The 15,817-nt window shown below is 38.9% G+C and overlaps 1 protein-coding gene across 1 annotated transcript; it reads right to left on the bottom strand.

The window, feature by feature from the left end:
* Positions 1-7,789: 7,789 nt before the first annotated feature.
* Positions 7,790-12,326, bottom strand: LOC149255051 (disease resistance protein Roq1-like). Its single transcript, XM_089460301.1, has 4 exons — positions 10,884-12,326; positions 9,678-10,758; positions 9,206-9,568; positions 7,790-9,112 (listed from the first exon to the last, which is right to left on the bottom strand). The coding sequence occupies exons 1-4, from the start codon at positions 11,387-11,389 to the stop codon at positions 7,880-7,882; spliced, it is 3,183 nt and encodes a 1,060-aa protein (XP_089316427.1). The 5' UTR covers positions 11,390-12,326; the 3' UTR covers positions 7,790-7,879.
* Between the last annotated feature and the right edge of the window lie 3,491 nt (positions 12,327-15,817).

Raw genomic sequence — 15,817 nt, 5'->3', positions numbered from 1 at the left:
TCCTTTCATCTCCAATGTATTGCTATCCTCATTCTTACCATCTATATCTTCACATTGACACTATGTTCTACTTACTATAGTTGTTCCAAAAAACAAAAGCCAATGAGAATGATGAAGAAAATGTGGGTAGGTGCCTAATAAGCATGTGTTATGTTTGAGCCCTAATCGTCATCATCTCAAAATAAAAAACAAATGCAACCATACAGTGGAAGGCCAATATGGTTGCAACACTATGAGCTTTTATGATACTAGGAGGGTCCTTTGCCAATTTGATATTATGTGTCCCTCAAAGGCATCTTACAATTGAAAATAAGCCTTGGAAAACTGCTCTGGTGCAAACTTGTGAAAAATCCAAACACATATGCAAGTGTCATTGGAAATACTTACGACGTTTCCTTTGCAGCGTCTGGTGCAAATGCTAGTTAATCCTTAATTCAAGTTATATTGATGGTAATTGCCTTACCTTGTATCTCCTATAATTTGTGGTCTTCAACAAGTTTCCCTTTGATAATCATCCCTAGGGACCACCCCCCTTAGCTTTCTTAGGAGAGAGCTTAAATGAAGAGAGTTGGGAATAGATGAAAACCCCTTATCTGAGCGTTGTGCCTTAAAGAATATAGCTTGTGGGGTTGAAAACTTTTCCCGCACTTAGGTGTACATCTGAGGCAACAACACTACCCATGTGGGCATTTCATCATTCTATTTTATTCCATGATCTACCCAACTAACTTACTTTTAAGGCTATTGTTATTGGGAGTGCAAAAACTGAAAAGTAGATTGAGCAGTTACTTGAAGAAGGTAAGATTTTCCCCAACTCTTCTCCTCATACAATAGACAAGTATTCAAAATTGGGTAAACTAGAAGAAGCCTTGAAGATATTTAGTAGAATGATTGAAGTTGGCTTTAAACCAAATTTTGTTGCTTATAATAAATGGTTTGGGGTTTTATGCAAAGAGAGAAAATTGGAGGAATGTCAAAATCTCGTCCAAGATATGGTGGAAAGAGGTAAAAAGGTTGATGGTGTGACATATGATGTACTTATAGAGGGGTTTGGCAATGAAGGGAGAGCTGAGGAGGCAAAAAATATTTTTCTTGAGTTTTTGTGAAAGGGTTGTCTAACTGCGAATTCTCGAGACAAGACTTGGAGGGAAACCACACGAAACAAATGCGTTCCTATTACGACTTTTTGTTCCATTTTGTTTTTTTTCACAAATTCCCTTGCATGTTTGTTAGAGTTATGCATTTGACATGCATTTTATAGGTTATGATATTTCAGCTTGCAAAGGCCATAGACATGTAATTTATAAAATATAGTCCTTTGCTAAAATTAACATTCGGTATCCCTTTGTTATAGTTTTTTTTTGTGATCACATAGGTTTTAACTGTGGCTATGAGTTTTCCAACAACAATTACAAGCACTTATGGAAACCTTGAAGTACACAATGGAACCTCACTATATCAGATGTGTAAAACCAAATAGTGTCCTCAAAATAGGGGGTTTTAAGAATTTTAATGTCTTACAACAACTACTTTGTGGTGTAAGTAACTTTTGGCACTTATTGCTTCAAATTAAGCTCAAATACATAGTATACATTAAAGGAAGATATATTTATGACCAACATCTTCTTGTCTATAAACTCTGCATTTTCATATTCTAGGGTGTCATGGAGACAATTTGGATTAGTTGTGATGGATATCTCACTAAACGAACATTTGATGAATTCCTAAATTATTTTGGCATGCTTTCCCTAGAAGTTTTGGAGGGTATGTTTTTGCATAGCATGTGCTACCAAGTTAATGAAGTTCCTTCTCATAAAGTTCGATGTTGCATTTGAAAAATGATAAACATTTTAGGCTTCATCCTTTGTTGATGTAGCTTTTTAATTTGCTGCAACTATGATGAAAAATTTGTGTGACAAGGTTATCAAGTTTGTATAAGGAATTTTTCAAGATGAGTTAAGATATAATTTTGATGTACTTTGACTTCTATGGTTGCAGTAATTTATCTAATAAAATAAGAAAATATTTTAGATAGGGAGAACAAAGGTTTTCCTAAGAGCTAGATAGACGGATGGGTTAGATGCTTGAAGAATTGAAATATTGGGACAAGCAGCGAGACTCATCTAGCGCCAATTTCACACACATCTAGCAAAGAGAAAATTTGTTGCCATACACAATGATGTAATTCATTTCCAAGATTTATGGAGAGGTATTTTATTCTTGTCTATTTCAAAATATTCGATCTTTGTGCTTCTATGGTTTGAAATGGGTTGCTTGTTCCTTTTTGCAAATATCTTTGTTTATTGTTTATTCTATTTTTATCCATCTTCAATTATCAATTTTGCATGAAACAATATAAGTTCATTTGTTTCTCATTAATTAACCTTTGTAGTGTTGATTTGGGGTAGCATCCGATGTGCTCTAGCCATGAAAATTGGTGGAGAGGCTAAAGCACATGAGATCTCCAAGACACAGAAGTGGTTTGGGGAAATTCCACCCGGTTAGAGAGATATTAAAATAAATAATATTTTTAATGGGGTTCCTAAGTCTAAACTTAGGAAAATTAAAATATTAATGGGTATTAATATAAAACTGGGTGAGAATGTTCTAAATGACATGGATAAAGCCAAATCTAATCTTAGCCATTGATTAGGGAATTAATCTTGGCTGTTGAAGACTCAACAGGAAAAGTATAAGAGGAGGCTTGAGGATCAGTTGGAGATACACCAAGATTGATCAGTCAGTTTGATTTTCTGGAGCAGGGTTTGCTGAGAAAATTTGAACAAGTGATCTGAGTTACAGCGAGGGGCAGTGATTGCATAGCAAAGAGGCAATGATAGTACCGGAGGGCCAGCGCAGTGACTGAGGAGGCTACACAGAGCCAGCAAGAGCCACGCAGAGGCCTAGGGAGACTGCGTAGAGGTTAGCAGATCCTGTGTGCGTGATGCAGAAGGCCAGAGAGCCAGCACAGAGAAGCAGAGGGGTGACGCAGGGGGTTTCAGAGCTACGTAGAGGCCAGGAGGGCTGACGCAGAGCCTCATAGAAGCATGGGAAGGAATTTCGTGGAGAAGACTTGCTGAATATCTGATTTTGAAGAGAGGTATTATTGCCAGATAGATATCTCTGTTGGGTGAGCCAGTTTGGCACCCTAGTTGTACTCAAGAAAGCTACTTAATAATAAAACCCTCAGAACTGTTGCACCGATTTTTCCCAAGTTGGGTTTTTCTGGGGACAATTTTCCAAAAATAACGGTGTCCCTTGTGTGTTTGTCTATTATTTCAGTTGATGATCTGTAGATGGTTGAGACTGCATTTGTGTTTATTTTCAATATTTATATGATTAAATAACTTGTTAAGAAATAAACAAGTAGGTGAAATAAATCAGATAATGCAGGAAGAATTTATGACGTGTTAGACTTAAAAATTCCAACATGGTATCGGAGCATTGCAGATCACAGGAGAACTCAGCTGAAATTAGAAAATTTGCAGCAGAAACAATTGTCTTGAGAGACAGAAGTTGTTCTTAAGCAGAAAGCAGCAAAGAAGGAGTGACGCAGAGGGCCTACGTCATCATTTCGAGCCAGAGAGAGGGTCAACGTAGAGGCAGTAACGGGCAGAAGAGGCTCACGAAGAGCCACGTCATCTTACTCAGCCAGGTAGGAGTGATGCAGTTGGCCAGAGGAGTGATTCAACCTTGGCGGGATTGCGCAGAGCTAAGAGGCTCAGTTTCTTCAGTTGTTGGGGCCTAGGGAGCTATGGGCAGATTGTGGATTGGGAAGCTGGTGGGGTGTTGTTGATGTCGAAGCAGAGCAATGCCCAACGAGACAGAACCAAGGTAGAGGGAGTCACTGCCTTGAGGGATTTCTAGCCAAGAAATACAGATCTGTGTTGCAGGTGCATAGAGGATCGGAGAGGAGCAGTTCGACAGTTGGCAAGAGGATTTCCAAGAGGGAAATCGAGACTCAGAGGGAGTCTAGGAGAGAAATTCCAGGAGGGAAGTCGAGACTCAGAGTGAGTCGAGGAGAAGAGCGGAGATGGTAATGAACAGACTAAGGGATTAGGACATGTTGGATGGGGCCTCCAACTTTGTCATCTGGAAGGCCAGGATCCTGTCTATTCTGGATAAACATTGCATCAAGGGCTTCGCCTTGAGAACCGTGGCTATCCCAGTCGACCCAGCTAATAATGAAAGGTATGAGGATGCAATGGCAAAGGCAAAGTGCATAATCCTTGATGGGGTTAAGGATCATGTAGTTTATCATATTGCTGAGAAGAATATGGCAAAGGAGACGTGGGACACTTTGACGACATTGTATCAGGGCACTTCTGTGCAGAGGAAGATGCTACTGGATAATCAACTGTGGTCGTATCAAATGTAGAAGGGGGAGCAGATATATCTATACCTCAGGAGGTTGCAGGAGATTCGGGACCAACTTACTTCCATAGGGGCTACGCCGGATCAAGAGTTCATGGTGAGGACCACCCTGAATGCAGTCTCTGAGGATTGGGAGACATTTTTCCAAAGCATTTTGGGCAAAGCGACTCTTCCAGGATGGGAAGAGATGTGGGTAGATCTTCGCTAAGAAGAGATCAGACAGCTGACCAAGGCAGGGAGTAGCAGCAAAGGAGGTCGAATAAAGAAAGAGGAGGAGGAGGATGTGGCTCTGGCATCTGCGGGAGAATAGGGGAAGAGGAAGAAGAAGGACATCTCCAAGGTAAAGTGCTTCCATTGTGGGGAGTTGGGTCATTATGAAACCTAGTGTCCCAGGAAGAAGAATAAGGGAGAGGCTTCTGACTCTAAGGCAGCTCCAGCTAAGGCAGAGAAAGAAGTCGAGACGGATGACGACTGTGCCATGAGTGCTCGTGCACCTCTAGAGAAGAGGTGGGGAGACATCAAGCTGTAGTCAGGAGGACTACAGAAGATGAGGGGAAGGATCCTTGAGGTACCCAAACTCTTGGATCATATCTGGCTACGGGAGCCCCAAGAGATAGTAGCAGGATGACAGATGTTAGTAGAAGAAAGATGTAGATGGAGCGATAGGGCAGTGCTAGAGTGCAATGGTCTCTAGCAGCACAGTGAGGGTTGCAACAGTGCGAGAGGAACAAAGGTGGTTGCAGCAGTGCATAAAGGCACGAAAGGCACAAGAGGCAGCAGTGAAGAGGATGTTGGGTAGCAAACCAAGCATCAGCACAGGTACCAGTGTCGAATGATCAGGGTGATGTTCAGTGGTGGAGCATTACTATAACACATTCCTCGCTAAGAGAGAGTGTTTATTTGGGGTAGCATCGGATGTGATCTAACCATCAAAATTGGTGGAGAGGCTAAAGCACATGAGATCTCCAAGACCCAGAAACGGTTTGGGGAAATTCCACCCGGTTAGAGAGATATTAAAATAATTAATATTTTTAATGGGGTTCCTAACTCTAAAATTTGGAAAATTAAAATCTTAATGGGTATTAATATAAAACTGGGTGATAATGTTCTAAATGACATGGATCAATCCAAATCTAATCTTAGCCATTGATTAGGGAATTAATCTCAGTCGTTGAAGACTCAACATGAAAACTATAAGAGGAGGCTTGAGGGTCAGTTGGAGATACACCAAGATTGATCAGTCAGTTCGATTTTCTAGAGCGGGGTTTGCTGAGAAAATTTGAACAAGTGATCTAAGTTGCAGCGAGGGGCAGTGAGTGCATAACAGAGAGGCAGAGATAGTACCAGAGGGCCAACGCAGTGACTGAGGAGGCTACGCAGAGCCAGCAGGAGCCACACACAGGCTCAGAGAGACTGAACAGAGGCTAGCAGGGCCTGTGTGGGTGATACAGAAGGCCAGAGAGCTAGCACAGAGGCTAGCAAGGCCAGCGTGGGTGACACAGAAGGCCAAAGAGCCAACGCAGAGCAGTAGAGGGCTGATGTAGGGGGTTTGAAAGCTATGCAGAGGCCAGGAGGGCTGACGCAGAGGCTCATAGAAGTGTGGGAAGGAATTTCTTGGAGCAAGCAATATCTAATGTTAGAGATATTGTCTGCCTTTTATCACTCAAACTTAATATTTAGATAACAGAAAGATTAATGTCCTTTTTAGGCTCAATGGTGAGCATACAAAGCTCATGCATCTTATAAGAAGAAGAAGCAAGCAACACTTGATTTACAATGTGTTTGGAGATCAAGGGTTGCAAGAAAGGAGCTTAAAAAACCTAAGATGGTGAGCTTCTTATCACATCATTTTCTATCTTGTCTCCTTTAAAAAAATGTATGTGAAGATTTCATCTTGTTTTGAATTTTCAAACATAAATATTGATATTTTGAACACATGCTTCATTTATTATCATAGACATATTTGTTTTTTATTGTATATATTAGTGTCTTGTTATCTGATAAGAAGAGACAAGTTTCATTGTCAATTAATTTCAGTATTAAGGTTATGTTTTTCTTGATTCATCCATACACGACCATGTTTGGGACAATTTCCTTTCACATGCTTCTATAGTAGGTCAAGGTAATGATTTTTTTCTTTTAACCAAGAGATTCTCTTCTTGCAGCCTACTAGGAAACCAAGGCATTAAAGGAAGCAAAGAAAAAATTGGAGAAATGTGTTGAAGAGATGACATGGCGACTGGGTGAGGATAATATTTCTTCTTTACTTTTGTTAGCTTTTATGGTTAGATTTCTTAGTTTCTCACAAGATCAAAGTTGGTTGGGTCATGTTGAGAAGTTTTTCTGGGGCTTAGATGTATGTATTATGTGGTACTCTTTGGCCCAAGTTTTATTGTTTTCCTGGGATTCTATGTAAAAACAAAGTAAATCCATATGAAGATTTATGAATTAAATAAAAGTGGTAAGTTATGATATTTGCTTATATTTCTATCTTAGCTTAAATTTCTACTAAATTTTTTTTGCCTGTGGTGATAGTTATTTGAAGACGCTCTAAATTTATTGTCTAATGATTGTGTCTAGAGATTCTGGTCATCTTAATATGGCTAGGGTATTTCTGGTGGGATCATCAGTAGATTGGATGATGAGTAGGTAAATGTTAACAAACATTTCAGTTTAGTTGCTACAAGCGCATATTTGTATGAACATGGCCTTTTATTTTTCCCATTTGGTAAGTCTAGTGTTTTGTGATATCATAAGGAAAATAAGGGTTTTATTTCTAGCTAGGATTCTGTTATCAAACAACAGTAGACATAAATAGTAGAATTATTTTATGAAAAAAATGAATATGAGATCCAATAACAAATATAATCCTTTAATGAAAATAACATTACTCTAGGGATTACTACCCATTGTGTTGAGAATATATTTAACAAACAATATACAGTGTTCATCATATTAAATGATTGTTATATAAATGATTTTAGATTTAGAATACTATCAATGAAATTACTTAATTAATACAGTGTTCAGTTAATAATATGTATTAAATAATATTTATAACTTTTTCATTTCAACATGTTATTATGATCTTTTATACCATTTATTTTAATATTTATTAATAATTTATAGATATTTTATTGTTAATCAGTAATTATTAATATTATCTATTTTATTATATTATTTTACCCTTAATTTTTATTATTTAATATATAATAACCTTTTATATATAACCCTGATTAATATAATATTCTTTTTAAATTAAATAATTGAGTGAACATATGATCCTAAAGCCATAAACAAATATTGTGTTTTACATATATTAACGAACATAATACTCTATATTTTTAAACATTCTATTCTTCCGAATTAAGCCTGGAAACCATTATTTTCGGGATTATAAAGCCTCCCCCATCTACGACTAAATCTATGGCAAATGATTGTCAAATTCATAAAACATTTTACTTCAATTTACACACTTCTCAACACACAAAGATGATTATCCTTTTCATTCTGTAATCTGAACGTCTAAAACATCAGACGACTGAGAGAATTGTCCGTGCAAAGGGAATTTCAGCTTAGGACAGTTACGCAGCTTAAAGGTCCACCTTTCATGTTCCACACCTGGCAGCTCCCGTATCTCAGGGCAATCAAAAATTTCTACGATTTTAAGCTCTGTAAGCTGCCCCAACCCTTCTATTGTCTCGATCTTTGCACATCCTTTAACACCCAACGCCTCCAATGATATCAAGGCTTCAGCACCTGAGATCTCCTCTATGTTTTCACACCCATTAAACCAGAGAGTTTTAAGTTTTGGCAGACCACAGAGCCTTCCAATTTTCCTCAATTCCTTACAATCATATAACCCAAGATGTTCAAGGTTAGGGCAAAAACCTTGAAGATTTGGGCAAATAGCTCCATGAAACGCGCATTTGTCCAATGTATTCAACTCTGTTTCTGCTTCTCCTTCAACCCTTCTAAATGGAAGCTCGCGCAGTGGACACTCACTTACGTATAAGAATATGAGATTGTTCATCATTTTTTGAGGTAAGTATTCTATCCCACATCTATATATGGCCAAGATGGTCAACTGAGGCAACAGTCCAAAGGAATCGGGCAAGCATTTCAACCCCGGGCAACCCTCTATAAACAAAGTTTCCAACTGAGTCAACTGTCCAAAGGAATCGGGCAAGCATTTCAACCCCGGGCAGTGCATTATCCACAAACGTGTCAACTGAGTCAACAGTCCAAAGGAATCGGGCAAGCATTTCAACCCCGGGCAATCCTCTATCCTCAACTTTATCAACCAAGTCAACTGTACAAAGGAATCGGGCAAGCATTTCAACCCCGGGCAATCCTTTATTGAAAAAGATTCCAACTGAGTCAACAGTCCACAGGAATCGGGCAAGATGGTCAAATTTGAGCAACCTTCCAGAAATAGGTATTGCAGTCCAGCAAGGTTCCCAAAAGAACTTGGAAGCATCTGCAAACTGGAAGCATTTCTCAAATCTATTGTCTGGAGGTTTGCTAGATTTCCCAGTGAATCAGGAAGCGATATCATTTCTGTACAGTCTGTTAACAGTAAGTGTTCCAAGGAATGCACATCACATAGTTCTTCCGGCAAAGTTTTGAATGCTGCATGCCTTATGTCAATCTCTACCAAGTTCTTCAGCTGCATTATGGACTTGGGAAAGCGACAAAGCGGAGCGCAGATACACAGCTTTCGCAACTGGCGAGGCACCTGCAGTGTTTATGTTTCAACTATCAGAAAAACGTGCGCGATGATTTTCACTTGGAAAATAAAGTGGAACGCTGAAGGGAAAAAAAAACATACCTGAGATTCACGTTCCCACAATCCTCTTAATTTATTTCCTTCCACTTCCAAGACTTTTAAATTCTCCATGGGAATACAGGAAGGTAGGGAAGAGTGTGTACACTTATACCAGCGGATCCACTGGAGCTGTGGTGCTCGGGCCCTCCTCAGTATCCGTTCCAAATAATCACCTTCAGCCGAGACAAGTTGCAAATTCAAAATGCCACAAAAACGGAAATTATCTAAAAGACGCCTCAGATAGTTCCCAAACAACTCAGGACCCCATCTTCTGTACCATGACATCTCACTCATCAGCAAGCGAGTATTGTCTTCATTGAAATTGAGGGGACCATCCATCATAATTCCGCGAACTTCGATGTTTCCCTGTTCATTCATTAAAATTATACAAAGGTTTTTCTTTCTTTCTCAGCAAACAAGTTAGAAACTTAAGTATTCATCTTTAAACAAAAGTTTGAATGATTGCAGCACTTACACATGAGGATCGCTCCAACAAATCATCAATGTTGTTGGGCGTCTGATGCCAAAAACGTCGAGGAGTCGCTTCCTCCGCAATATGTCTTCCCATATCTCGGATTTGATCATGCATTTTTATCTTATTTTCACGATCAAGTTCCAAGAGACACTTATTCTTTAGATTTAGAAGCTGCCCAACTGAACCACAGATTTTTATTACAGTATCTATGTCTTTTCCAGTGAAGAAGCAAGCAATATCTAAGAATATTTCTTGATCCTTTGAACTGAGCGAGTCATAACTGATTTTAAGTCGCTCATATATCTCCGTAGTAGGTAATATGTGGTTTAGTCGATTTAATTTGTCTTGCCAGTAAGATCTGTCTTCACCAAAAAGAAGCGCGCCAAAAACTTTCAAGGACAATGGCAAGCCATGGCAAGCTCTCAAAAAGCCATCTACCAGATCTGCGAATTCTGGTAGAGGATTTGGCTGATTGAAGGCATGATAGCAGAAGAGCTTTTTGGAGTGCTCTAAATCCAGCCCCTTTAGCTCGTAGACTGATGTCTCTGCGATTTTTGCTATTTTGAAGATTTTCTTGTCACGAGAGGTGATCAAAATCAAGCTATTGGAGCTAAGAATATCTTTAATTGGGGAAAACGGTTCCAGCTGTCGAGCATGATCTACATCATCTAAAATTATAAGAAAGTTATAAGACGAGGATAGATGCTTTAAAAGCTTCTCTATACCTTCATGAATGTTGTCTATTGGCAGGTCCAATCCAGTCAACTCCTTCAGTAGTTTCCTCTGCAAAGAATGTAGAGAGCCATTGGCTGCGTTTTCTCTGACATCGTATAAAAAACACGATCTACTGTAATGGCGTCTCCTCTTGCTGAAGTATTGTTTGGCCAGTGTTGTCTTTCCAACACCACCTTGACCCACAATCCCCACAACGTTGCCCTTCTGCTGCTGCAGAACATTGATTTCAAATTCCTTCAACTTTTCCTCCAAGCCTGTTGGATGTTTGGCCACAAATTTCAATGGTGTTTTGTCAACGTGATTCAACACGCGCAGCACGACCGCTTCCAACAGTTCTCCCTCGTCCCTGAATATCAGAGAATAAAACAACTGGTAAAAGGCACTTATATAGAATGTCGCATGCCTAACAATGCATACCTAGATCGGAGAAGAACGGAAGAGGGAGGGAGGTGGTCAGTTTGAGATTCTTACCCATTAAACTGCTTTAACTCGAAACCACTTATGTTTGCAGCAGTGGAGAGAGCTTCTCTCCACTTCTGAATAGTCGCTGAGTCGTATCGACTTTTTTCTTCGTGATTCCGCAGGGCTTCAGCATACCTTCCATCTTTCCCCGTCCTGCGGAGCTCCCAAGGCTCGACGTTGTAAAACACAGGAAGAATAGTGGCCCCCGTCCTTATCATGCCGATGAGCTCATCCAGACACCATTGAGAGTTCGCATAAGTGGGAGAAAAAACCGCTATGTGAATAGCGGCACTTTGAATTGCGGCTTCTATTTGAGAGGGAAAGGTGCGCCCCTCTTCCAATTCTGGTTTGTCCAAAAACACCCGCAATCCAAACGATGTAAGACGTTTGTAGAGATGACTGGCGAATGTCGTCTTCACATCCGGACCTCTGTGATTGATGAATACCTCATAAGAGGTCGATGGAGAAGAGGAAGAAGCAGCACTGTCATTGTGTTGGGGAGCGGTTTGTGCCATTTGAATGAGAATTGCGATGAATGGATAGACAGGCTAATGAATGGATAAAATGGCAGACAGAAAATAATAAGTAGATGACTGAAGCAGGCGGGTATTTCAGATTGAAGCAGGCAGATAGATCAGATCGGGGAGCTCACGAGGCTTCAGATTGCCTAGAACTAATCAGCGAGCGTAATTAGATGATTGAAGCGCAGGCGGGTGGATTAAAATGGCGAGACGCCTTGTAAATTTTGTGGAAATTATGCTTCGTCTCAGATGAAGAATTTACCAAATCTCCGTCCACGATCATGAAGTGACAAGGCCAATAATTAAATATTCCACCCCTGGAAATTTCGTAGATCTAACGCTGCGCAGTGTAAAGGCCCCATCTAAACATAAAGGATTTATGGGCCCTCGTATATTGACCGACATTGTCAAAGTCAATTTCCTGGAAATTATGTCCAGAGTTTTCCAGTGGTAGGAAATTTTGTGGAAATATGTCCAGAGGTTTCCAGTGCCAGGAAATTTCCTGGAAATTGTGTCCACAGGTCTGAATACAAGGATGAACCAACCTTCCAGTGCCAGGAAATTTCTTGGAAATTGTGTCCACGGGTTTGAATACAAGGATTAATCAACCTTCCAGTGCCAGGAAATTTCGTGGAAATTGTGTCCACAGGTCTGAATACAAGGATTAATCGACCTTCCAGTGCCAGGAAATTTCTTGGAAATTGTGTCCACAGGTCTGAATACAAGGATTAATCAACCTTCCAGTGGGAGGAAATTTCGCGGAAATTGTGTCCACAGGTATGAATACAAGGATTAATCAACCTTCCAGAATACAAGGATTAATCAACCTTCCAGTGCGAGGAAATTTCGCGGAAATTGTCTCCACATGTCTGATTACAAGGATTAATCAACCTTCCAGTGCCAGGAAATTTCACGGAAATTGTGTCCACAGGTTTGAATACAAGGATTAATCAACCTTCCAGTGCGAGGAAATTTCGCGGAAATTGTGTCCACAGGTCTGAATACAAGGATTAATAAACCTTCCAGAATACAAGGATTAATAAACCTTCCAGAATACAAGGATTAATCAACCTTCCAGTGGCAGGAAATTTCGTGGAAATTGTGTCCACAGGTCTGAATACAAGGAATAGTCCACCTTCTTTGCACAATTCGGAAAAAGGAAGAGCGCTCAGGAATTTCCATCCCTTGGGGCCCTCGTGGTGAACTAACAAAGTGGAGAAAGAGTTCAAACGCATATTGGACTCTGTTTATTTGGAAAGGTTTTTAAAATAATTATTATATTATTTAGTTTTCATCACTGGGGCTGCTTATGAGTTGTCTTTCTCATATCCAAAAATTAATTAAAAGAAATAGGCGTTGTCCACTCTCGAATATTCGCCTCAGCAAAAACAATAGATTCCAATTTCCACCACATGCGCACCCTTAACCCTAGACATCATCGGTTCGCTTAACCCTGGTTGGACATGGCCAACAACCATCGACCTTGATTAGTTCTGAGAGCCGTCCAGGTTAACGGATGACTGACTGTAGGTGGGCGCCTACAGTGACGTACATGTACAAAAAAGTTTTCAATTTGATAAGACAAGAAAACTTTGTGTATTGGCCAACCAATGTAATCCCATCAAACTATGTAATCAAAATTTTGGGTGGGTTCCCGGAGACCATTTTCATGAAGGTTGTGAGAGATTTGTTTGTTAGGCAGAGGTCATGACTAATTGTTTGTTAGGGTAGATGGGTATAAGATGCGGTATGTATGTGTTTATTTTATGTAAGAAAATAATATTTGGATGAGAAGAAGTTAAAATATTTTTATATTAGGATTTTTAAGGTGTATTGTATCGATTTTTAAGGTGTATTGTATCCTTAATATAATAGGTTCTTGGGTAGATTTTAGATAGCACTTTGGTAGAGACTAGGTACCAAACAAAGGTCTATTTAATTATAAGTGTTGGCAAGTAATGTTGAGAGACAGGCTTGTGAATGGTATTTCAGTTGAGGATTTAAGAAAACTCTTAAGGGTATTGTTGCAAAGAGAATTAGCTTGAGAAGGTGTTAGGAACAATGAATTGGAGGAATTGAGAAGGTAAATTGAAGAACTAGAGAATAAACAAATTGGAGATGTTGGAGCTATATTAGACATAGAATTAAAGGATGAGATGGAGGACTAACAAAATGTTGATGAAAGTGACTTAATCAATCATTTGATCTTATTTATGAAGGATATACTTAATGCAAGCGTGAAAGCTTTTTGATACGATGACAATATGAAAACATAGACTTTCATATAGGAGAACTCAAGTGATACCATGAGTATGAGAATATCCAAGAGCCCAATAGAGTCTTTTTTTCAGTAATGAAGTTGAAAGGGCATGTTGCACTCTAGTGGGATGTTGTGTAGAAAGATAGTTGATAAGTAATAGGAGAAGATAAAAACTTGGAAAAAAATGGTGAGTAATAAGAAGGAGAAGTTCTCTCCTAATTATTATCAACAAAGTTTACACAAACAAGCAAAATATTTGAAACAAAAGGAGACTTGTGTCTCAGAGTATATAAAAGAATTCCTCAAACTATCACTAAAATTACAACTTAAAAGAGTTGGAGTATCAAAGTGTAGAAAAGTATGTGAATGGAATGAAGTTCTATATTCCATATGAGATAAGTACCCATTATTTCTAAAACATGGATTAAGCATATCAAATTGCTTTAAAGGTAGAGGAAAAATTGAATAGGAAGTCGCAGTGGAATTATAGAGCAAATAATCTTAGAGGCAAAGGAAGCGTGAAGGTTGCAAGAGGACATTCTAGTAAAGCCAACGAACTTGAAGTGTATAGTAGTCAAATTTCCAAGAAAGAAAACCATGTTGGTAAATGTAAAGGGTTTGAAAGAGGCAAGGGTAAGTATGCCATTACTTGCTATAGATGTGGAGTAGAAGGGAACAAGGCATCTAAATTTCCAAAGATGCATATGCTAAGAAGAAGGAATGAGGTCGAGATTCATGTCATTTAGGTAGGTGAGGCCTAAGTTATGGGAGGAAATGTTGTAGTACTACAACATGAAGAGGGTGAAAACCTTATGTTTAGAAGGGTGTTGCTCAAGCCTAAAAAGAAGACTGAGAATGAACTTGGATAGAGCAAGAGTTTTTAAAACTAAACGCAAGGTTTATAATAAATGCTACAATTTTATCATATAGGTCGGGAGTACAAAAAATGTGGTGTCCACAAAGGTCATCAATAAGCTAAAATCAAATTGCATCCCTCATCCAATTCCATATCAATTTTCATGGTTATAGAAGGGTCAACAAATTACTATGACTTAACAATGTTGGTTGAGTTTTATATTAGAAATTTTAGTGACCAAGTATTAATTGATGTGGTGGAGATGGACACATGTCATGTATTATGAAGAAAATCATGGTTGCTTGATAGGAAGTTCTTTATAATGGTATGGAAAATACATATGAATTCGACAAGTATTGTTGGGACAGGGTCCCCTGGGTGAGTGTTGGGGTTAAGATAACCCAAGTTTTGGTACAGTTTGTGTAAATAATGTAAAGTCTATGTGATTTTTGGATGCGGAGCGCGTAGATGAATAGGAGTCAAAGGGGCTTAGCCCCTTGTTTTATGTAAAGTTTAAGTCAATTTTGAGATTTACCCATGGTCCGTAGACCATGACAATGTATGAGAAAGGTTATAAATAGTGTGTCTTAGAGATTCTAAGGCAATAATAAGAGGAAGAAGTATGAAAAAGTGATAGCGAAAAGAAGTGGGCAAGATAGGAGAAGAAAGACTCTACAGCTGAGTGTGTAGAGGCCTGGGTAGAGTCCGCATCTGAGTGTGTGGACCCCTGCAGCTATGTGCGTAGGGTAGTTTTGAGTTTATAACCTTGCATTGAAGATCAATAATGATAGTTTCAGAAGAATTATTTCATATTTCTGTTCATTCTATATGTTGTTGATGAATCATGTGTTTTATGGAATGTTACGTGATTCTCTTTAATAAATGTTAATGATGTATGCAATGCATGTATAAGTACTTTTGCGAAGACTCTAATGAATTCTCTGATGCATTTATTTATGCTACCTATGGAGATCATACATAAAATAGATGCCATCATCACCAAATTTTTGTGGGTTTCTCACATTAAGATGAGGAAATTTCACCTGGTTCATATGTCAATAATAGCTCGTATGATGAAGGAAGGATGTTGGGGCATTTTGGATACAAAAAATTTTAATAGGGATTTTGTAATAAACCCAATTACATTTTCCTTCTTATTGTAAATTAAAAAAACTAAACATGGGTTGAGTCAAAGGGACACTATTTCCAGGGCTATGAAGGATATGTTGTTTGGGTAGATGGCAGGTAAGGCGCTAGGAACTATGTGGAATTTAGCTGATTGGAAAGCAAGAGATTACAAGGCTAA

Source organism: Pinus tabuliformis, chromosome 7, assembly GCF_031772625.1.
Source record: "Pinus tabuliformis cultivar Carrire ecotype Pingquan chromosome 7, CPIR1, whole genome shotgun sequence".
Lineage (NCBI taxonomy): Eukaryota > Viridiplantae > Streptophyta > Pinopsida > Pinales > Pinaceae > Pinus > Pinus tabuliformis.
This window is presented reverse-complemented; position numbering and strand designations above follow the sequence as displayed.

What these genes read in the sequence shown, in the direction of transcription:
- LOC149255051 (XM_089460301.1), bottom strand. Translation starts at nt 11,389, where the DNA reads ATGGCACAAACCGCTCCCCAACACAATGACAGTGCTGCTTCTTCCTCT. An exon ending in GAGTTAAAGCAGTTTAATGG is followed by an intron (nt 10,759 to 10,883) that starts GTAAGAATCTCA and finishes TCTGATATTCAG; the next exon opens with GGACGAGGGAGAACTGTTGG. An exon ending in TGTGGGAACGTGAATCTCAG is followed by an intron (nt 9,113 to 9,205) that starts GTATGTTTTTTT and finishes TAAACACTGCAG; the next exon opens with GTGCCTCGCCAGTTGCGAAA.